Source organism: Ciona robusta, chromosome 10, assembly GCF_009617815.1.
Source record: "Ciona robusta chromosome 10, ASM961781v2".
Classification (NCBI taxonomy): domain Eukaryota; kingdom Metazoa; phylum Chordata; class Ascidiacea; order Phlebobranchia; family Cionidae; genus Ciona; species Ciona robusta.
Genome location: NC_143244.1, coordinates 4,947,961 through 4,971,128, shown reverse-complemented (window position 1 = coordinate 4,971,128; position 23,168 = coordinate 4,947,961). Strand labels below are relative to the sequence as shown.

The following is a 23,168-nucleotide window of genomic DNA, read 5'->3' as shown; positions in this document are numbered from 1 at the left end:
TTTTTTAATGTATTAAACAGTAACACAGGACACAGTTCGATTTATATTTTAACAAACTATTCTACAAGAAAAATGAAACACTTTTATTGTAATACAGTTTTTGGAAGCTTTCTATCTTTTTATTTTATGAGGAATCACACTTTTTTATTAAGAACGTCAATTTTTTACAGTGTTGCCGTATTCCAATTACCTGATGGGCAAAGTTGACAGGAATCTTGCATCTCCATGGTTTGAAAATATCCTGGGAAACACTGGGTGCAGTTTGTGGATCCGGCAACACTGAAACTACCAGCTTGACAAGTGAGATAAGACACGCTTCCTTCAACTAAAATTTTTTTAAATTTTATTTTATAAAAATATTAAAACAATTTAAGTTATTTTATAAATCATTTTTTTCTACCAGTTTAAAATTACTTTCGAACTTTTAAAGAAACACATATATATATATTTTTTATCACAGAAAAAAAAGTGTAAAAATACTTTACATAAATACTTTGCAGCTGGTAACTTCAGTTAGGTAGAAAATGCAAAAAAATTATGATCAAAAATTAAAATAAGTGTTATATACCTTAAAAAGTATTAGTGGAGTGGGGGAAGATGGGGCACCTTTATTGTTTTAATCAATTAACCACAGTCTATAGGAGTCGAAAGGATACGGTTTTATAATTCTTTAAATGCTCTTTGTTTACTAACAAATTGTACGAGAAAATAGAATAAACATGTGTCCCATATTCCCCCGCCCAACTATACATTACTAAATACCATACCTGGGCAAAATGTTCCAGCTGGGCATAAATCACAGCTTAGAGATCCAGTTACATTGCTGTATCTTCCAGGTGGACACCTTCTACAAGTGTTGCCATTGGTGCCGTACCATCCAGCCATGCAAGACTTGAATAAATAACAAAGTAAGTGAGATTTACATTTGGTAAACACTGGAAATTTGAAATTGAAAATTCGCATTTTAAAAAGTATGTAATAGAATACACAAGATAAAGCTAAAAAGTAAAAAAATAAATGACGTTACCAGTTACATTTATATATTCATTGATATTCCTGGTTCAAGTGGTATAACTGTAATACCCATATATGTATATATATTTTAAAATTAAAAAAATAATCATCCACAAAGTAACATACATTGTAACTTGTAAGCTGGACTGAGGTGTATGAAACAGAACACCCGTGTTATAACGACTTTCATTTTCCGGCCACACAAGGAAACCAAGTTACATTCATTTATTTATATTCATACTAACCTGGTTATTGGGTGCTACTGATGGGTCATTACACATATAACCATCTGGACAAGGCAGACATGTAGACTGACCTGGTATATCCACATAAGTATGGCCAGCTATGCATGGTGTGCATGAAACTGCTCTTGCTAAACTAAAAAACACACAAATATATATACGAAAAATTCAAATTTTGGCATTAAAATGATTGTAACATGGTTATATAGTATATACCTCACACTCACAGAGTAACATACAAGGTAACTCGTAAACTAGCATAAGGTGTATGAACACCAGTGTTATAACGATTGTCAATTTCCGGCCATGCGAGGATAAAGTAAGCTATATTCATTTATTCTTTGATTATCAAAGTAAATTTGTCATAACAAAAAAGTCTTAAATAAAAACATTAAAACATTATAAAAGTTACCTGATGGAAGTAGGTAAACAAATAGGTTGATGATTTCAACCAGTAGTTAAATTAACATATACATATATATATATATTTAAAAATATAGTAAAAAAATTTTTAAATCTTACCTAACATTGCCAGCAGTGCATATAACAGGGTCACTGTCAATCATAGGACAAGCATGGCCTTCAGGACATTCCTGTATTAATATTCAACAAATATAGGTTATAATGTAAAGTAAACAATATAGTGTAATACATATTTTAATGTATACAAGCCTATTGAAACTAAAAATTAAGTTTAATTTTATAAATATGAATAAATTGGGGGGGGGTAAAAATTAAAATATGAAAAAATTAGGTGTTCAAAAGGTAGGTAAAATATAAATGAATAAGGTGGTAAAAATTAGAATATGAATAAATTAGGAGGAAAAATATGTGGGTGTTCTGCTTCTAAAATCACAACAATTTATTGTACTGCTTTGGTCTTGCAAAAATTTATTATTTCAATCTTTTCATCTTACCATGCATGATGTACTGCCTGTTGAAGTGGTGTAATACCCAGCAGAGCATTCAGTGCAAATAGTGGATGCTGCATAACTGTAACTGCCAGATTGGCATAGGACTGGGTTGGAAGCATTTTTGCATTGGGACCCAGCTGGGCAGATTGTACAGTTTTGGGACCCATGTTGTGCAGAGTAAAAACCCATCGAACACATTTCACATTCAATTGAACATGGTGTAGAAAAGGTCCCTGCAGGGCATTTAATTGGAGCTAAAGTAGGGTCAGAGCATGAGTGGCCTTCGGGACATTGTAGACATTGCTTTGAGCTGTTTCTTACAGCATAGTAGCCAGATTCGCATTGTGTGCATTTAGTTTGCAAGCCAGTTGAGTATGTACCACCAATACATGGGGTTACAGTGGTTGAATTTGAACAACTAAAGCCAGGTGGGCATTCAGAGCAGTTTTGAGATCCAGGTAATGTATTGTAATGGCCCAATGGACAGTCAGTGCATTCTGTTGATAGAGATAGAGAAAATGTACCAGCAGGACATTTTTCTGGGGAACTTGAACCATTCGGACAATAATGACCACTTGGACATTCATTACATGTGGACTGGCCTTTTTTGTCGTTATAATACCCTACTTGGCAAGGTAGGCAGTCTGTGGCGCCATCAGTAGAATACTTGCCAGTATTGCACTGTATAGGACTGCTAGCTGTGTCAGGGCATTTGTAGCCAGTTTCACATTGTAAGCATTCAGTTGCGCCAGTGAAATTAGCATAAAATCCAACAGAACAGGATGAACATTCGGTAGATCTGTTGCTAGAGTAAGTGCCTGCTTCACAAAGACTAGGTTCTTGGTTTGTGCTGTTGCATTTTGAGCCAGCAGGGCAGTGTAAGCAAAACGAGCCTGCAGTTTCAATTGTGTAGTAGCCTGGTGGGCATGATAGGCAGGTATCTGTGACTCCTAAGGATATGGACCCAGCTGAGCATGCCTGGGGGTCACTAGACGGGTTGGGGCACATGTAACCCCTTGGGCAGGGCTGGCATGCAGAGGAACCCGTATTGTTGCTGTAATATCCCAATGAACATACAGTGCATGTAATGGAGCCAGAGAGTGAAAATGAGCCTTCAGGACAGGGTACTGGACTCAAAGAGCTATTCTGTAAAGATAAAAATAAAAAAAAATAAAAATTATTTTTTAACTAATTTTTTTTTAAATATAGAAAAAAAATTAAATTTAACTAAAAAAAAAAGGTAAAAAAATATTAAAATAGCTAAAGACCACCCAACCTGGCATTGGTGGCCTGCTGGGCATAATTCGCAGATCTCTTGGGCAGTTGAGTTGGCAAAATAACCTTGCGGACACACTGAACATATTCCGTCACCCTGTTTCGCAAACTGTCCAAGAGGGCAAGGTATAGGGTGTGTAGTTTGCCCTACAGATCTAGAAAATAATAATAAAATTAGGAAAAATACTAGAAAACATCCAAGGGCAGGGTGTCCATTTTTTCATGTTGTAAACCAATTTTAGAGGGGCGTAAAAAATGGGTAAACTATGAGGCTCGTAAAAGGTAAATGGCAACGCGCGTGGAGGCCAAACTACGGCGCACGTGAAGTCTAAACTTCGACGCAGGTGAACGCTTAACCAAGACGCACGTGAAGGCTAAATTTTGACGCATATTAACGGCCAAACTCTGACACACGTGAAGGCCAAACTACGACGCACTTGAATGTTATTTCAAAGCAGTTCAAAATGTGTGATAAATCAAATGATTTTTTTAACTTACACATTTAGTGCTGAAATACACATGTGACCTTCTGGGCATAAAATACACGAAGCTTGTCCTGTTGTGTTGGTGTAATGCCCGTCACTACATAATATCTCTTCATTGTAGTTGTCTGGGCAACTAAATAATAAAATACATTTTTTAAACACACATTTTTTAAGCCTTATAGAGACACAGAATTTCCCCTTTTTTAGCCTATTTAAAGATCTCCATTTAACTTAAAATATGCTTAATGGGCCTAATAATAAAAAGAATGTCTAAAAAAGGCTTTGATTGTATTGGCGCATGGTTAAAGCCTGTATTTTAAAATTATTAAAAGATAGCCTGCACAAGGAAAGTAATTGATAACCAGGTCAAATTAACATAGTTTAGGCTGTTTTGAAAAAAGTTGTGTAATATATTAAATTGTAAATAACTTAGATCAAACAGCACACCAAAATTGGATTTTTCTAATAAAACACAGAATTTCACTTAATATAAAAATTGTTTATTTAAACATTTAATTCACACTGTGAGAGTGAGAAAATTCATTATAGTTTTAAACCAACAATTGTTTATTTGGTTTCTACTCTCTTTGTGAGAGAAGGCGACCCGATTTCAGACACTGGGTTAAAATAACAATAGCCCATTCTCAGGCCTATTGTTGCGTAACAATGGACTTCCACTGTTCTACATGACAGGACATTATTGTTACATCATAGCACAATGAATGGATACAATAAGTAAGCAAAGGGTGGCAAATAAACATGGAATAGTTGACGAAATATGTCAATAGTGTGGCTCACATTAGGAATAAATTACCTCAAACTTTAACCAATGTGTATTAGTGGAAAAAATATATAATACCAACTCTTTTACAAATTTTATAATAACATGTATAAACACTTTTGACAAATTATATAAATTCCTCTACAAATAATATATATAAACTGTTTTTGACAAATTGTATGAACTCTTTGACAAATTAAATGAACTTTTTAACTAACAAATACCAGTCTATAGTGTTTTTAATTTGAATAAGAGACTGACTATAACATTTGGGCAAAATGTTTTTATATTAACAATTTTTGAACTAGAATTTTTCTGTTACGTATTTCGTAGCAGATCTAGTATACTGTACCAAAAAGAAATTTATAATTTTGGTTCAGAAACATAATAATACAGTTAAAACAAAGTTTTATAACACAGTTGGGTTCACATGCTGCATTACAGAATGGGAAAACTGGGAAAATGCCATATTAAGTAATTAGAAAACTTGGAAAATTCTTTACTGAAAAAAATTAGGAAATGGTATATTAAAGAATTGCAAAACTTGGAAAATGCTGTATTGGAAAAAAATAGAAAATGCTTTATATATATATATACAGTAGGATGGGTGAAGATGGGACACTTTTTAACTCTATTTTTTCGTCCCATTTAGTAGTAAACAAAAAACAAAGGATATATCAAAAGATATGAAACTATATCCTCATGACTCTCATAGACCGTTGTTAATTGTTTAAAACACGATCAGGATATCTGGATATTATGTGCTAAAGGTGTCCCATCTTCCCCCACCCTACTATATATTAAAAAATGGGAAAGGCATATTTATGTAACAAAACAACACTGCTGTTTTATTGGAAGGTATTTAGATAAAAAAAAGTATCGTAAAAAACATCACATACTACCAAATACTGTTATGAGCCAATTACTTTCGCTGCCAAACACTTAAGCTACTATCGTAGCCTCTCGAAAAGGCCCCTGCTAATTTGAAGTACCTGTGCTCTTTTATCCTTACATACTTGAAACACGATGGTTTAACAGCTATTTAAACATATGTTTCAATCAAATCAAGCCTACAGTTGACTTGAGGTCCCGCCAAGATTTAGGTAGTAAATAACATGGACTGCTTTCTTTAAATTAGGAGTTTCGACTCTTTTCAAAGTCATTTTACAATTTTAATAAGAAGCATTTTTTAAATTGTTAGTTTTAACTGTATAGAAATATAAAACGAATCAAAAAAGCTAAAAAAAATATTAAAATTTGGGTTTCTTAGTTTAAAAAGAAAGAATTATTAAAATTTGCGTTTCTTACTTTAAAAAGAAACATATTTTTTACACAAAACTGTCATTTTTAAGCTTTAATTACACTGTACTACTCAGAAGTTAGACACACATTCGTTTAAATACCTTAATCAAGTAAAAATAGCAAAATTATAAACCAACTTACAAGTATCCTGCTCTACAGGGTTGGCATGCATCACCATCGAGATAAAGCCCTTTACCGCACATCACACATGTTGTTGTTGTTTGTGCAAATGTTGTTGCTGTTGTTATTTGTTCTGTTGTTGTTGCTGCATCTGTTGTTGCAGTAATTGTACAATTTTCACAGCATGGACAGTCTTCTAAAATGACAATTAAAAACCATTTGTATTGTTATAATTTAATTGATATTATTATTGTTAAAAATACATATATATATATTGATATACACATTTTAAAACAAATAATTTTTTCTGCTATAACAAGTTACAATTTACAATGCTGTTTTTTAATTGTAAGAGCTTAAATAACTAACGAACATTAGAAAAAACTAATTTAAATTTAAGCCAAAACAGAATAGGTAAAATTTAAGCCAAAACAGAATAGGTCTGATTACATTGAAACTTTGCATTGTGAAAATAAGAAAACATTTTAATTACAAACCTGCAAATATGCTTCCAAGTGAACAGAAAATGACAAACCAAAATAAAACCATATTTTCCTTTTTGTTTTGTTTATCTTAATTTTATATTCAACTTCGTTTTTTTACATTTTACAAACTTGTTTTATAATTAGTAAAACTAACTAAATTCTAACTGTTTTACAAAAAGGTATTAAAAAACGGCATGGCTTTTCCATTAAGTTGAGAAAAAAACGAATAAAAACCACTAAACGCCTCAAAAAAATATTTAAAAAATAGTAATACAGTATAACTGACTGCCTAGACTTTAAAATATCTAATACATGCAATTACTAATGAAATATATTAACAACAATCCCGCAAACACCGATTAAATATAAAGAAATGACTTATTTTTGAGTTTTTGTTGTTTTGATTTTTCGCGAACAAAATAGCGTCGGGTGCCTCGAAACGAAATCGGCGCGTTGGAGCATAGAAATTAGGACGGCGGGAATAAATGGGCCTGCGGTTTTATCTTTGGGGAACTTGATGGGAAATCTGTATTAAAACTATTTTTAGAAATCCGGTTGGTGTGATTGTTGCGTTTGATGACAATAATTGCGATTATGACGATTATTGTTACTGTGAGTGCGAAAAAATGAAAGTAAAACATGGTTTAGTTAGGGAAAATGGTGAAAACTGCTTGAAAACCCATAACTCGTCAGGTGAGGTTCTGTTTTAGCGTAAATTGTATAATTTACTATAGTTTGAGCTTACCAAATAAGAAATTTTTACAAGACACGTTTCTAGAAACTCGTTCGAATAAAAAACTGAACCACTGTGACCCCGATTTTTATTTCAAACTATTTTTGTCTCGTCATCTAGGAACGAATTGCAATGCGTAATCTGCTGTGTTATTATATTGTATTTAGGTATTTTTGGTACAAAATGTATTACATAGCCTAAATTGTAATTGCTGTTGAAAACTGCGTTTGAATATTGCGTGGCATTTAGCATTGATTGGTCTATTTACTGGGACAACCAATTATAGGGGCTACGTTCAATATAAAAGAAAACAAAACGATACTATCGATTGGAAGAAATTGTTGTGGGCCGCCTATTGCCATTTAGCTTCTAGCCTTATAAATTGCTTCGATCGTTATAAATAAATCTAATCAGAATTTTTCAAAAACAAAAAAGGACGATATAGATACCCCGCACAGGTGAGTATAGGCCATTGGTTAACCAAGTTAACTTTAGACGTAACGCGAAACAATTACCACACAATTACGTGTAAAAGTTGATTACCGTTTTGCAGGCATATAAGAAACCGTCAATAATGTATGAGTGTGTGACTTTAAATTATAACAGCTTGTGCCAAACGTGGGTTTAATTTTCATTTTCATTTTATTTATAGAACCGGTATAATGTCTACGACAGAGTGGATTAACGAGTTTGTTCCCATTACGTCCACTACGGACAGGTAGGCGTGTATATACAGACATGGTGCAAACTATACGTACGAGAAAGGCTTTTAACAGCAAGCCGAAGACAGCGGCACCAGCATTTTCAGTTATCTCTTGGCAAATGTTATGTAGATAGTAGGCTAGATCTATTTGCGTAATGTTAATGCACCAGAATAGGTCAAATACTGTTTGCGTAGGCGGTTGATGCAATAGAAAAGTCAATTATGACTGTATAGATAAAATGGCGAAATTGGTCTTAACTGTAACGTTCAACACAAAAGCAATATTTAAATTGTGAATTTTTTATTATTTTTGTTACATACTTTTTAAATCATTAAATGATTTCAATGCTTTCGCTATTGGAGGAAAACTTCAGCGAATTAGTATTTTTAGATAAATTTTAAAATTTGTAAGGTTTATCTTTTTTTAAGCAAAATATTTTGTGCTTTTTCAGTATTGGAAGCCAATCTGAACATATTAGAAGATTTAGTGTTGCAGGGCTCATGAAATTTCCAAGAAAAAGCATCAACAGCATTAAAGTAAAACGCTTATATACCCGTACAAGGGTGCAAATATAATATGCTCTTCTATGCAAGCTATAGTCTAATGTACTCAATTTTTTAAAATAATATTTGATGTAGACTATATACAAATTTTCTGTAACGAAATAAAAAAAAACGCCTTTATACGCATTTTTCTGTCTGTGCAAAATATATGCGGTCGCAACTAAAACAGTTTACTATATTTGACAAAAACAGAAATCAGTATTTTGAAAAAATACTTTTCTTATCGATAGAATTTTTCCATCTTCCATAAAATTTCTTTAAATGATCCTTCATCCGCCCTTTCCGACTTTAATGTACCGTAAACCACACAATTGGCAAATAACATGCTATCCTGACGAATGAATGCAGTAGTAAACCAATTAGCATCGTATATTCTTTCCATGTATCGATTACTTGAATTAATGAAGCCCATTTAAAATAAATAGCTGTCCCAACTTTGCAATAATATATTAATGTATTTAATATATTGAAGTCCGCCTGACGACTCATGTAAACTACCCTAAAAACATGTTTAGGCTAATATGAAATGTTACTTTTGGTACAGATCATATATATTTATCTTTACCGACATCAAATACGCGTGTTTTAACAACTGTTGTTTTGTCGCTATATCCTGTCTTTTCGTTTAAAATATTTTTTAATCTTTACTACCGTAATCGAAGAGACAAATAAAGTTATTATTATTATTGTTATATAGTAGGGTGGGGGAAGATCGGACACTTTTAGCACATAATATTCAAATATACTGATCGTGTTTTACAATTAATAACGGTCTATGGGAGTTGTGAGAATACGATTATAATTAAGTCTTTGTTTTTTCTTTGGTTAATACCAAATGAAACGAGAAAATAGAGAGAAAAGTGTCCCATCTTTCCCCACCCTACTATATTACTCTACTTTGTTTTAACAGGAACGTTTGTCCAAACGAAAAGGACCTTCCACGAAAAGCCAATCTATTTCAGACACTGCGTTACTTCGAGCACCGAACGCAAGAACAAGTAGGACAGCCAAAGGCACATCATCTTTAGCTAGCACTAAAAGGTAAAAACAAATCTATACCCAAATTACATTGCTGTTTCAGCAATAGAAAAATAATTATTATATATTTCGGGTTTCCAGTGGCTGCGTATAAGTAGGGTGGGGTAATATTGGACAACTTTTCATTTTATTTTCGCGTCTCATTTGATAGCATATAAAAAAAAGAAATTTCAAAGAAATGTAAAACCGTATCCTCACGACTCTCATAAACCGTTGTTAATTGTTTAAAATACGATCAGGATATTTGGATATTATGGGCTAAAGGTGTCCCGTCTTCCCCCAACCTACTACTATAGTCAAAAAACACTACACACAAAAAAACAGTATAAGACTTTCTTACTACATTATACGGGCATACCTTGCCGCAAAACATTAACCATATCGAATATAATTACTTTTCTCACTATATTACATAGTGCATTTATGTCTTACAGCGCTGTATCTGTCGCTACCAGAGCTGTCCCCTTCACAAAATGGTCCCGAAAGCTGTACGGAAGCGAAAAAGCGGTAAGATATTTGTTTTGACCGATCTGCATTGTCCGCCATGTTTTATTTAAACTGTGATTTTATCGCTGTTTATTTTAAATATCAATATGCACCTGGACAGCGTACGAAAAATGGCATTTTGATTTTATCAACCAAATTACTCTCTCGGACTCAAATATCCCTGTCCGGCGCTGTAGCAAAAGAAAGGTTCAAGACTCGTGGCTGCTAATGTTGTGGACGTATGTCTCCTTGTGCAAGACACTTAACCGCAATTGCTTTAACCCAGTGGTCACTTATTTCACCCACAAAGTTTCATACGTACTGGTAACTCATAAGCTAGCACGAGATGTATGCAACAGAACACCCGTGTCATAACGACTGTCGTTGCCCCGCCACGCGAGAATAAATAAGTTACATACATTGTAACTTGTAAGCTGACACGAGGTGTATGCAACAGAACACCCGTGTCATAACGACTGTCATTGCCCCGCCACACGAGAATAAATAAGTTACATACATTGTAACTTGTAAGCTGACACGAGATGTATGCAACAGAACACCCGTGTCATAACGACTGTCGTTGCCCCGCCACGCGAGAATAAATTAGTTACATTCATTGTAACTTGTAAGCTGACTCGGGTGTATGTGCAGCAGAACACCCGTTTCATGTAACTATTGCCGTTTTTCGACCACACAAAGATAAAGCAAGTTACATTCATTTATTAGGTACAAGATGAGCATTTGCGAGTAATTGAGGCGGGAGGTTTTATCATTCATCCGTTCAGTAACTTTCGCTTTACTTGGGACTTGCTCTCTGCTCTTCTTATCATCGCAAACATCATTATCATCCCAATGGACCTTGCATTCTCCGGGTAAGAATTCTATTATTTTGCTGACAGTTTTCTTCACGTGACATATCAACAACCGTCATTAAACCATCAATTTTCTTTTTTCTATTTTTTAATCTTTTGCTGACAGATCGTCAACGCAGAAGGAAGCCCCGTATTTTCTAATCTTGATTGTAACAATTTCTAAGTTTTTTTAGCGTCGTGAGGATAAGGGTATTTAATTCTATAATATTTGATGTTTTCTACATGATACCACTGACCATCCTTCCCTAATCTGGAATTTATGGTACCTTTTGTTTATATATAGTAGGTTGGGGGAAGATGGGACACCTTTATCACATATATTTAAATATCCTGATCATGTTTTTAACAATTAACAAAGATCTATACGAAAGCCGTAAGGTTACGTTTTATAATTCTTTGAATGTTCCATGTTAACTACCATATGGGACGAGTAAGTAGAATGAAAAGGTGTCCCATATTCCCCACCTCTACTATAGAACTTTAAATAAAAATATTGGGTATACAGGTAAACCCAACGACAATATTGTTTAGTTTGAGCTTTGCATTTATAAACAGAGATCGCCGTGAAGTTGCTAGTATGGCGTTCAAGTTGATATCTGACGCTTGGTTTTTAATTGACATCATACTAAATTTCCGCACCGGTATTTCTGTGATCGGGACGGACAGTACTATCATTGAACTGGATCCAGCAAAAATCAGAAATCGGTGCGTTTTTTTGAGTGTTTTATCAATTTCCCTTTCACGCGGGTGAACGTAACACTCTGTGGGACCTGAGAAACTATGCTCTCTATGTTTAACAAAGAATTTTCGTTGAACTCGGCCCAGTTCTGAAAGTGGCAACCCCTTGCCCTACGCCGAATCAAACTGCGTAAAACCAATTAAACGTTACTTCTGCTACCAAGCACAATCTAAATATTTTTAACGGCTTATCTGATATAAAAATACGTATAGTGTATTTCCGCCGTTTCGTCTGCCACCCGGCAAGACTGCATCAGCGATTCACAGCCCTATAAAGATATTAGCATAGGATGTTAAAGAATCACATTGCTCACAACTCCCTAAAATCACAACTCCCTAACACCCAAATAGTTATGCGAAGATTTTTTGTTTTAGGTACCTAAAAGGTTGGTTCGCAATTGACTTTATCGCTTCTTTTCCGATGGACTTTATTCTCACGTATGTGGTCGGGCAAGCACCAGGCAAGTCGCACAAAGCTATTAGCCTTTTACGGGTTGGAAAAGGCCTTTCTTTGATAAGAGTCGCAAGAATACCAAGGTGACGATATTGAAATACGACAGGGTGGGGAAAATGGGACACCTTTTTATTCTATTTTCCCGCCCCATTTGGTAGTAAACAAAGAACATTCAAAGAATTCTAAAACCGTATCCTCACGACTACCATTGACCGTTGTTAATTGCTTAAAACACGATCAGAATATTCGGATATTATATGCAAAAGGTGTTCCATCTTACCCCACCCCACTATACAACTCTTTCGCATGTTACATAATGCGGATCGACGTTAATTTTATAATGATATATTTTCAGGTTGATACGTGGTTTGCACCAATGGGAAGAAGTATTTAACCTCCAGTACGATATGGCGGTGTCCCTGCTAAGACTTGCATATCTTATTTTCATCATTTTCCTCGTGTGTCATTGGATGGGGTGTCTACAGGTAGGTTACACGCGCAAGGATAAACAACTTTATAAAAAAAATAACAATAAAAAACTGCCAGTATTAACTTTTGAATTGAAAAAACATCCAATTAAAAAATTAAAACTAGCAAAAAAAGTATTATCTAACACTAAACCTATGAAATTACAAGTGTTTGAACAGGTTTTGTTCTATTACTGAAAAACAGAGGTAAAATTGGTATGTTTGTTTTTGCAGTACATGGTACCAATGTATTATGGATTTCCCGAAGATACCTGGGTGCGCATGCGCGGACTGGATAACCCCAACATCACGTGGTGGGAAGCATATTCCTGGTCTTTGTTCAAAAGCACCAGCCATATGTTGTGTATTGGTGAGAATTTTTTAATTTGTAAAAATTGTGCAACCTACTGTAAATTGTAACTAGGAAGCATTGTATAAAAAAAACCTGACAGGTATTCTTAAAGTCTGCATTTTTGTGCAGAGTTTTAATTTGTAAAGAGAATCGCATGTTGAATGAATCTTACTTTATCCCCGCTTGCCCAGAAAACGACAGTTGCTATAACACGGGTGTTCATACACCTCGTACCAGCTTACGAGTTACCATGTATGTTACTTTGTGAGTTAATACGTAGGTGCAAAACTAGTTGAAAATACGGAGTTAAACCGGTTTAACCCAGTATAGCAACTCGTATTACTTCGCTGCGCGTGAGAGCATTCCGAAACTCTACTTTTCGCACTAAACTAAAACCATTATGACAATTTGCAACACCGTAAAAATATATTTGAAAGCACAACAGAGATTTTTTCATCAACTCTGACAAAAATCTTGGACTTCTTGCTTTTTTAAACAATCTCAACCACTGTCGAATGGGCGTCTGTTCCCCATTCTCCAATGCTTTTGTAAGCTGCTGTTCGCCCCTCGCACCAGTAGCGTCCAGCATCTGAAGCCTTTAGCATTGTCACGAACAAAGAATCTCCTAAAATCAGAAGTTTCCATAACCAAATGAGAATAGTACACCTCAAATATATGATTAAGAAACAACGGTAATTATTTAACCCAAAGGTGCGGTACAATGATTAGCAGTTTGAAGGTTTATTAATTGTAACAATGGGTTCAATGCTTGATATTGTCACCATTGTGGGCATGTGCTTTCCTGGAAAAATACTGAACGGGAATTGCTCCAGCCCATTGGTCACTCATAAGTTGTCTAAGTTATCAGCCATGTAAAAAAAAAACAAATTAAAAAAAAAACAATACTAAACAAAGTTACAGCCTGAAGCAGGCATAAGGTGGACTAAATAAGACACGCTTGTACTCTTCCTGAATTAAGCGCATTTGTTCCAATATCTGCTGGCGTTTTGTCGTTATGAACCACACATTGGTGACCCTGTTTTGTACGGTATTGCTCTTACCGCTCAAAACTGCTCGGTGTTCCCAATCCCCATAAGATTGGTACTGTATGTAGGTTCCAGGTGAAGAAGCATAATGCTGAGTCACTCTTGAATAAATCAGATCGTAATTTGAGTTTTCGCTATCTACTGGGCCTTTGTACCAGTAAATATCTTCACAGTAAATGCTGGATTGAAGGCACCTTAAAGGGAATTTTATTCAAAGTAACAAAAAGTTTTTACGCAAATAATGGTAGCCCAAAGACGCTTCAATTACTATATGCATCTTACCGATAAAAACTACCCAGCACATTTGCATTATCAAGCAAAATTCTGTAAGCAATCAAAACGGACAAACATATACTGAGCAGTACTGACCACTGTTCATTCAGTTGAGAAAAAAAATTATAGCAGGTTGGGAAAAGATGGGACAGCTTTCCATCATATTTTCTCGTCCTACTTTGGACAAAGAACATTCAAAGAATTATAAAACCGTATCCTCACGACTCCCCGCATAGACTGTTGTTATTTGTTTAAAACACGATCAGGATGTTCCCTACTACTATACCAAAGTTAGTAGAGTCCGACGTTGTACTATTCAAGAACTGGAAAGACACATGCTGTCCAACACCCGTGCCAACCATTCATTGCCACGAATAGTAAACACATCATCAAATTCTATATAACCAGCACCTGCAAATCCGAAAAACACTCACTCGCAAGTTAAAAGCATTTCCTTTCCCAGTTGTTGGACGCTATCTTCTTGTACAATTACAGTGTTAAACTTTGGCATTGTGCCGCTATCAGGGACAACAAGTACAACTGATTTCATGTCGAATTCTTCATCGCTATGCTGGCTGCTACCTTCCAATGCAACTTGGCACCAGTAGTTACGATTATCCGATCCTTGGACCTGCCCATATTAACAGTTTCGATTTAAAAGAAAAAAAAGTGTTAATTTTTCAATTTAAAATCCTTTCACAGTTGTTGGGAATAACGAAATAAATATTTAAGAAAAAAAAATCAAAAGCGGATTAAATCTCAAAATCTACAGTCCGGAACGTTTTAACTAAATGGTCAAATGTGATACAGTTAAATTATTTTATTTAAAATACAAAAAAACTAATTAATTATGTCACGAAAAATACTGCAAAAAAGGATTTAATTCCAAAATGTACAGTCCGGAGCGGTTTAACTAAATGATGAAATGTGATACAGTTAGATTCGGTTAAAAATTAGCAACAATATTTGTCACTGAGCATTTTTTTCCTCACTTTAAATATGAAGCATTCTTACCGAAGAAAGCGTAAGATAGTTCTGCTCAAACTTGATACGGCCTTCATATGCTGGATCAAAGACTTGTTCAGTGTTGCAAGTTTTGGCCGAGTTTGTGTAACCAGTACACTCATATATGCTGCTGGCGTAGCGAGGACCGTCCCCTACTTTCCATGTCACAGTAACAGGGAGGTCTACTCCACTAGCAATGCTGTATTCACAATATAACTCTACATCGTCGCCTTCGTATCTTGCTGTTACTTCGTTAAACTGTAAAAGAACATACACTCTTTAGTGCTGTTTCACAAAATATAAAAAACAGCAAAATTACTTACAATTGTTTTGACTTGTATTCTGTTCTCAGACGCAGTAGTTACAACGACTGTCGCAAACGCAGCAAATAATATTACCAAACACTTCATGATTATTCTCTTTGTCACTTTTCGCAATCTTCAAGTTATGTGTTGTTGCTTGTTCATCGCTGTCCTTTTATAGAAAGCTTCAAGCGTGTGAACGTCGCATATGTTGAACGGCAAACATTTCAACATCAGACCTTTTCTCCCAATGTACTATAACTACGCAGCGTAATCGAATTCTTACGAGTTTAATCTTGATAAACTGAAATATCAATACATTTGACTGTGTTGATTTCAAACGTACTATCAAAACAATACAACACGAGACAAAAAGGTTTTAAAAGTAAAGGTTTTGTAACATTAAAACACCCTGATAATGTTTCATTATGAGAACTGTATGCACCAAACTCAACCAGAAACAAACGTACTGGAAGAAAATCGCGACAAACGTGGAAACAGAAACGAGCACGAGGCGTAAACGAAAATCAAAAAGTTATACACAACGAAAACAAGAAGCTCAACAAAACCAAATATAAAAACATTGCACCCCAGTGACCGAAAAAAACAAATTCCCCTTGCGCACCTGGCAAATTTGCTGTCCTAATTAGAACTAGATATGACTGCACACTACGTCATGAAAACAAATACTCTATAGTAGCCTATACTCTTTAGCACGTGCAAACAATGAAAATAGATATATCGTAAATTTACAACACAGTATACTTAAGTTATAGTCATACAACTAGAAGCATTTATATAATCTCTAAATACATAACTTAGTACTGCAGACACATTACTTACCAGCTTCTAAAATAATCAACACGTACACAATCAGCACAGTTTCGCAACTGCAACCGAAGCTAGCTAACGGCAAATGTGTTCACAGTAAAAAGCGCGCGCATCAGAACAATCAAGGACTAATAATAATAATTACCTACGTCACAAACGGAGCGGCAAAATACAAGTTTTACAATCTCCGCAAAGCCTGTAAACTGAAAATGTTTTTTTCCAGGTTACAGTGAAGTGATACCGATTGGTTTGATTGACTTATGGATGACAATGTTGAGTCAGATAGTTGGGGCAATTCTCTTCGCTGTTTTTATTGGGAATGCCATCAATTTAATGGAAGAGATGGACGCGTCAAAGAACGCTTATAAAATGAAACTTTCCCAGGTTGGGGTTAAATATTTTTTTATATGAATTATTAAATAGATTATTTATACTCGAGTGGCGGAGGGCATATTTTGCATAAAAATGTATGCACAATAAAATAACGACATGGATGTAACATATGAACTGGTCTAATTGTTTTTCGTTTTAAACAAAAAGTTTTGAACCTTGTATGGGGCATAGGCTATACCTATTTTCAAATTATAAAGACTGTTTATAACAGAATACTTAAGCAGTTAATGTAAAATAATTCGTTGCACTTTGCGCAGTTTTGTTAGGAAAATCTGTGTAAAGACATGTTTGTAGGTATAAGCAAAGTAACTTTGGGTATAAGTAACGTTTCTAATGTTATTTTCAGATCACAGAGTATCTTGCGTTCCGTCGTATCCCAGTAAAACTTCGACGAAAGATTTTGGACTACTTCGACATTCGGTACACTGTAAGTCGGTATATACTGCCTCGTTTCTATACTTCATGTTACAACAGCACTGATGATGGGTTTAGTATTTTAAACTAAAATGTTTCGAAACGAAGACAATATTGTTCTAAATATGTTCGTATCAAAACTAGTTATATAGTGGGGTGGAAGAAGACGAGACAAATTTAACACTTAATACCCACATTTTCTGATCGTGTTTTAAACAATTAACAACGGTCTATGGAGTCGTGAGAATACGGTTTTATAATTCTTTGAATGTTCTTTGTTTACCACCAAATGGGACGAGAAAGTAGAATAAAAAAATGTCACATTTCCCCCCGCCCTACTATATCGTTGTTTTGCACATAAATAACGAAACAACCTTGCTCGAACAGGGCAGACTATTCGACGAGGAAAAAATACTCAAAGAACTAAGTCCAGGGTTAAGGAGAGACATAATCTGGCACAACTGCGCCGACCTCATACATTCTGTTCCTCTCTTCGAAGACGTTAGCGACGGTTTTATTGAAGATTTAGGAACGAAAATGGTGTTCACTGTTTACACAGCTGACGCAGTGAGTATGCAATTGAGACTGTACATAAAAAAATGCAGATTTGTTAAATAGAGTTTTCAAACTTTAGGAAGTTGTTTCTGAGGGTGAAAAGGCGTTCCATATGTTCTTTATTCTCCGGGGTGAACTAGTAATCGAAGCTAGCGACGGCAGTTTCATGCGCGAAATAAGCGATGGAATGCATTTTGGAGAGACATGTCTTCTCAACCAAGAGTTAAGAAGAGCTGCTTCGGTTAAGGCGGCCACTAATGTGCACATGTACACCTTGCATAGGCACGACTACCAACAGGTACATTGATACATAAAAACAGGTACATTGATACGAAAAAAAAAAAAATACAAACGAAGTAACATACACGGTAACTTGTAAGCTGGCACGGGGTGTATGAACACCTATGTTATAACGACTGTCGTTTTCCGGCCACGCGAGGATAAAGTAAGTTACATTCATACATTCATTGGATAGGTTTTCCACGAGATCTCAAGATACTGTCTAATTAAAAATGACCGCAACATAGTTTGTAACCTTTATTTTGTTCTGTAACAGGTGGCACTTAGGCACCCGGATGATAAAAAGAGAATCGACACAAGATTTGCAAAACTTCGCGAACGTTCTTCTCAATACGACTTCATACAAAAGTGCCAATCCAACTTCAAAATATAATTGTTAGAAAAACTGATAAGTAATCGCTGCCAGTACAAGACTTTTTGCCAACATGATCGGGTGTGGTTGCTTGATTTTTTTCGTTCCTCACGGAACATTTAAAGAATTATATATTATTTTACAGCGTAGAAAGACAAATTGCGAATGGGCTACTGTTTAAAGTTCGGCGCTATGGCTCACCAGTTTAAACGCCGATTGGTAATGAAAAACATAAACCGGAAAGAGCGCAGGCGCCAGAACGTTGTTTTAAATTAGAGGGTGAAACTTCATCGCCAAAGTAATATCCTACGTTCGTGGTTTGCATAAGATTTCCATACAATTAAATTGTAGGTGTATTTTCCATTTCGTCAATAAGGTCAGTTATATAGCATTGACTTCGACCAGAGCAAGTACTTCTAGCGATCCCGGCGTGTCTACGGCCAATGTATTTCCGTCACGTTCACGCTGTCATCAATCATAAAATAGCATTGACATTACACAGGTTAACAATAGCTTTGCTTCTGTAAGGACGAACTTTCAATTACCTTAACAATAAGCATTTTTTCTACCACTACTATGTAGCCTACTTCCGGTATGCCTTTAATCCTGTGTCCGGGCTTGTTTGGTCCCATAAAATTGCCACTCGGCACTGCGTATATATACGAATCATAAAATAGCATTGGAAGAGCAAAAGTCACAGCAGTTTATAGAAATACCATGTTTTATAGAGAGGGCCATCACGCAAAAGTATCTAACCGCAAGGAAATTTATTGATACATTTTACGCTACTGTTTCATCAGAAAGTCTAACAAAATGCATTATAACAAACTATTGCTAAACATCTCCAGATGTTGCAATCTGTACATATCTCACCGAATTAATCACGTGATTATGGGTACGAATCGTTAGAATTTTTCCTTTTAACTGACAGGGCTTCGGAAATTATTAAACGTTTAATACTAGAATCGCCAACAAAGACGCAAACTATGCGAAGAAGAAACTCCGTGTTTTGCTTTCTCAACAACTGCCCTCCTTTGCAAAAAATAACAAGTTTTTTTTGTTATATAGTAGGCTGGGGGAAGATGGGGACCTTTAGCACAAATACCCAAACAACCTAATCGTATTTTAAACAGTTAACAACGGTCTATGGAAGTCGTGAGGATACGGTTTAATAATTCATTAAATATTTCTTATTTACTACCAAATGAGACGAGAAAATAGAATGAAAAGGTGTCCCATCTTCCCCCACCCCACTGTATATTAACGTAAACATAGCATATCTATAAAAATTGTGCAATGTAAAGCATTTTTGAAAAGTACAAAGGTGATGTTTTAGTTGGTGCGTGTATTTAAATAATACAACTAATCTTAAAAAAATTATCAAGATTAATTCAATTACCATTATAATGTCCGCAGGGTACAACGGTTACGCCTTTAAATCCAAAACATTATTTCTTTCTTTTTTTATCAATAAGCGTGTTTTAACAACTGCTGTTTTATCGTTACTACCTGTCTTTTCGCTTTTGCAAACTTCCTCGTTGTTCGTTATCGTGACCGAACGGACTAAATAAATTTCATTTATTCATTCATTCGTGCTTACAGGTATTGTTCGATTAGAAACATAACTGTATGAACCATACCTGTCATGCGGAGTTAATTTGAGTCTTTAAAAAAAGATAATAAACAACCCAATTCAAAAATACAGTCTTTAGTCAGAAACATGTCCGTATGTTACGATCTGTAAACATCTTACTGATATAATCACGTGGTTTCCGGGTATAGAATCAAATAACTTCCCGTGTTATTTCTAATTACTGCGTTACAGTTTCTGAGGCGATGCAGATACACGAGTTGCATTGTTATGGGATGTGGGTACGGTCTATGGGAGTTGTAAGAATACGGTTTTATAATTCTTTAATTGTTTTTTGATTACTACCAAATCGAACGGGAAAATAAAATAAAAAGGTGTCCCATCACCCCCACTCTACTATATCAGTAACAAAACGTTTTGAAAAGTTGCTGAATTTGTTACCAGTACACCAAAACTAAAATCCGCACAACAAAACTTAAAAAACGTTTTACGTTGTTTAAAGATTCCTATTATAAATGTTTAAAACCCACAAATTGCAAAAAAATGAACAACATTTCACGTTGTTTAAATATAGCCTACATAAAACACGCTGCCAAATAATGCCGCGTGTTCGTTTTTCAAATATTGCTGCTCTAAATGTGTGTTTTTTTATTTAAGTTTCTTAAAAAACATTAACATCCTATTTCACGGTGGTGGAGGAACAAAAAGTTTGCTATAACTTTTATACCTATAAGTAGAGTGGGGGAGATGAGACACCTTTTCATTCTATTTTCTCGTCCCATTTGATATTAAACAAAAAACATTTAAAGAATTATAAAATCATATTCTCACGGCTACCATAAACCGTTGTTAATTATATTTAAAACACGATCAGGATATTTAGATATTATGTGCTAAAGGTCTGCCGTCTTCCCCACACCCAATACTATGTCTCTCTATAACGTTGTTTGATGTAGCATCGCCTAAATACTCTATGCAAAAATTGTAAGTAAGCCGAATTATATAGTAGGGTGGGGGAAGATGGGACACCTTTTAAATCTATTTTCTCGTCCCATTTATTAGTAAACCAAGAACACTCAAAGAATTAAAAAACTACATCCTTAAGGCTCCTATAGACCGTTGTTAATTGTAAAACACGATCAGGATATTTAGATATTGTTTGCTTAAGGTGTCCCATCTTCCCCCACCCTACTATATCTGTAATGTTTTTTACATCGACTGGGTCGCGACATTTAAGCATAGAAACTAAATTTTAAACGAAACTTTAACATTTAGCAGTAACTCATGTAAGTTTGCGAAATTCAGTTTTAACACAGACTGCGGAAATTTAGACACAAAAAAATTGCAAGCTGCTTGGTGGCTACTTGGAACATATTATTGTTTCGCGAAAGAAAAAGATTTTTCCACTTAAATAAAAGGGGGTGCGGAAACTATTGTTTGGTTAATACTTCGACACCCCAATAAAAAGCGATGCGTTCTGGTACGTTATCATATCTTCACTGAGAAAGCAACAAAGTGAGTTCTCAGTTTGTGTTACTTGTTTTCTGTGATTAATATTTGTTTCTGCAGATGAATAACTTAGCGCTTCAACTCTTGCTCGCTGTCGTCGGACTCCTAGTCCTCATCGAAACCGTGGACGCTTTTCCCGCCCAGCACCAAGTCGGAAAAGGTAAGCATTTATCTTTAAATTTTCTTAAAGAGATAAAATTGTATGTTCATAATTGGGTCCATACTGAAATATTCCGGTTTTAATGTTTGTTGTTTATAAATATATATTAATATCAGCTTTAATGGAAATTTTACTATTTCAGCTATCACAGGCAACTACGACACCGATGATCATTACTATTATGATCACTACTATTATGACAATAATGCCGATGATCATTACTATTATGACAATAATGCCAATGATCATTACTATTATGACAATAATGCCAATGATCATTACTATTATGACAATAATGCCGATGATCATTACTATTATGACAACAAAGCCGATGGTTATTATTAAGATCATTAATATTATGGCACAAATGCTGATAAACGTTATGGAAATCAATCAGCAAACCAAGTTTACCGATTTTCAATTTAAATAAACCATCGTGCATATACATTATTGGGATTTCTTGACTATTTGTTGTTAGGCTCGTACACAGGTCATTTTTCGTCAAACAGTTGTTTTTTGCGTGTATTTTAAACGAATATATAAGTATATCGCAAAGCAGCCGCATAAAACTTTCAAAGTTTAGCAACAATCTTTATGTAAATGTTTTAGTAAAGTTTCACGAGTTGAACGAAGCTCAAGTAAAATCAAAATCCCACCTTTATATTAAGATTTTAAAGATCCCGTACGCTCTTCTTCGGTGTATATACCTCCTATGAGGTGAAACTATTACTTTGGGCTAACTCAACCTGTACCTTAGAAAAATCCAACGATCGTACTAAGTTAAACATAATGTTAATCAACAATATTAATAAATGAAAAAGCTACAACACTAAGCTACAACAACACTGTATTATCGGTAAAAACGTCAAAGCACTTTTTATAAGTAAACAGCAAATAATGCCGGATGAAGTCTAACAAACAAACGAGTCAAAAACGTACCAACAACCACCGACAATATGCGTGTCAAAAGCCTAACAACAATTACCAATTCTTATTCATTCGCGACACACAAATCACAACAGAGCGTAAAAATGAATGTAAAACAAGACTTGGGTGTTCAAAACGCTCTAAAACCAAGCAAGAAATCAACAAAACAACCGCTAACTGAGTTGCGAACTTGCAGCTACGGACTAACGCCAGCGAAAAAGGATAAAAAAGAAAACTACAAAGCGCGCCCACCAAACGCCAGAAACAAAGAAATAAAAGAATTTTGCTGGTTTCTTTTTTTTTTCTTCTAAGGGCACCTTTAAACGCGAAATTCTGCCTCAAAAGAAATCCCTTCTTTTTGCATCGTTGAAACTGCAATTCGGTACTTCCAATTGACACACCACACGTCATTACAATTCCTACGTTTTTCGGGTTTTTAGTATATTACCGCATTTCATTTTTCTTAATACCGATTTTTATCCATT

General features: G+C 35.0%; 4 protein-coding genes across 9 annotated transcripts in view; 2 read left to right on the top strand and 2 right to left on the bottom strand.

The window, feature by feature from the left end:
• Positions 1 to 6,986, bottom strand: part of LOC149729852 (uncharacterized) — a 97,689-nt gene extending 90,703 nt beyond the window's left edge. For 2 of the 3 annotated variants that reach the window (XM_089885873.1, XM_089885874.1), the window contains exons 1-9: positions 6,631 to 6,986; positions 6,155 to 6,329; positions 3,944 to 4,063; positions 3,447 to 3,600; positions 2,174 to 3,316; positions 1,779 to 1,849; positions 1,260 to 1,392; positions 768 to 891; positions 191 to 325 (exon numbers count right to left, since the gene is read on the bottom strand). In XM_089885873.1, coding sequence (XP_089741999.1) covers positions 191 to 325; positions 768 to 891; positions 1,260 to 1,392; positions 1,779 to 1,849; positions 2,174 to 3,316; positions 3,447 to 3,600; positions 3,944 to 4,063; positions 6,155 to 6,329; positions 6,631 to 6,682 — 2,107 coding nt within the window. In that variant the 5' untranslated portion in view covers positions 6,683 to 6,986. The remainder of the gene's footprint in view (positions 1 to 190; positions 326 to 767; positions 892 to 1,259; positions 1,393 to 1,778; positions 1,850 to 2,173; positions 3,317 to 3,446; positions 3,601 to 3,943; positions 4,064 to 6,154; positions 6,330 to 6,630) is intronic. The other variant, XM_089885876.1, reaches the window with a different exon arrangement.
• Positions 232 to 18,570, top strand: LOC149729850 (potassium/sodium hyperpolarization-activated cyclic nucleotide-gated channel 2-like). Of its 3 annotated transcripts, XM_089885888.1 has the most exons (16): positions 232 to 300; positions 837 to 908; positions 8,004 to 8,069; positions 8,507 to 8,591; positions 9,529 to 9,659; positions 10,091 to 10,163; positions 10,869 to 11,014; positions 11,570 to 11,719; positions 12,128 to 12,289; positions 12,562 to 12,691; positions 12,908 to 13,043; positions 16,706 to 16,866; positions 17,222 to 17,302; positions 17,677 to 17,856; positions 17,924 to 18,142; positions 18,401 to 18,570. In XM_089885888.1, the coding sequence occupies exons 3-16, from the start codon at positions 8,014 to 8,016 to the stop codon at positions 18,515 to 18,517; spliced, it is 1,827 nt and encodes a 608-aa protein (XP_089742014.1). In that variant the 5' UTR covers positions 232 to 300; positions 837 to 908; positions 8,004 to 8,013; the 3' UTR covers positions 18,518 to 18,570. The 3 variants fall into 3 exon arrangements, with proteins under 3 accessions (XP_089742014.1, XP_089742015.1, XP_089742016.1); XM_089885889.1 differs by lacking the exons at positions 232 to 300; positions 837 to 908 and adding an exon at positions 7,166 to 7,311; XM_089885890.1 differs by lacking the exons at positions 232 to 300; positions 837 to 908 and adding an exon at positions 7,544 to 7,809.
• On the bottom strand, positions 13,438 to 16,084 carry LOC149729851 (uncharacterized). Of its 2 annotated transcripts, XM_089885918.1 has the most exons (5): positions 15,673 to 15,974; positions 15,359 to 15,607; positions 14,779 to 14,975; positions 14,087 to 14,265; positions 13,438 to 13,650 (listed from the first exon to the last, which is right to left on the bottom strand). In XM_089885918.1, exons 1-5 carry the CDS (start codon positions 15,757 to 15,759, stop codon positions 13,517 to 13,519), a joined length of 846 nt encoding a protein of 281 aa, XP_089742044.1. In that variant the 5' UTR covers positions 15,760 to 15,974; the 3' UTR covers positions 13,438 to 13,516. The 2 variants fall into 2 exon arrangements, with proteins under 2 accessions (XP_089742044.1, XP_089742043.1); XM_089885917.1 differs by lacking the exon at positions 13,438 to 13,650 and having other exon boundaries at positions 13,926 to 14,265; positions 15,673 to 16,084.
• A 2,903-nt stretch (positions 18,571 to 21,473) lies between the features above and the next one.
• Positions 21,474 to 22,201, top strand: LOC149729849 (uncharacterized). Its single transcript, XM_089885924.1, has 3 exons — positions 21,474 to 21,602; positions 21,657 to 21,756; positions 21,899 to 22,201. Exons 2-3 carry the CDS (start codon positions 21,657 to 21,659, stop codon positions 22,099 to 22,101), a joined length of 303 nt encoding a protein of 100 aa, XP_089742050.1. The 5' UTR covers positions 21,474 to 21,602; the 3' UTR covers positions 22,102 to 22,201.
• Positions 22,202 to 23,168: the final 967 nt, after the last annotated feature.

Coding starts and splice junctions, on each gene's coding strand:
- LOC149729849 (XM_089885924.1), top strand. CDS start 21,657: ATGAATAACTTAGCGCTTCAACTCTTGCTCGCTGTCGTCGGACTCCTA. Junction 21,757..21,898: donor CCAGCACCAAGTCGGAAAAG/GTAAGCATTTAT, acceptor TTACTATTTCAG/CTATCACAGGCAACTACGAC.
- LOC149729851 (XM_089885917.1), bottom strand. CDS start 15,759: ATGAAGTGTTTGGTAATATTATTTGCTGCGTTTGCGACAGTCGTTGTA. Junction 15,608..15,672: donor GAATACAAGTCAAAACAATT/GTAAGTAATTTT, acceptor GTTCTTTTACAG/TTTAACGAAGTAACAGCAAG. Junction 14,266..14,778: donor GAAATGCTTTTAACTTGCGA/GTGAGTGTTTTT, acceptor ATTCCCTTTAAG/GTGCCTTCAATCCAGCATTT.
- LOC149729850 (XM_089885888.1), top strand. CDS start 8,014: ATGTCTACGACAGAGTGGATTAACGAGTTTGTTCCCATTACGTCCACT. Junction 10,164..10,868: donor TGTACGGAAGCGAAAAAGCG/GTAAGATATTTG, acceptor TTCATTTATTAG/GTACAAGATGAGCATTTGCG. Junction 12,290..12,561: donor AGAGTCGCAAGAATACCAAG/GTGACGATATTG, acceptor ATATATTTTCAG/GTTGATACGTGGTTTGCACC.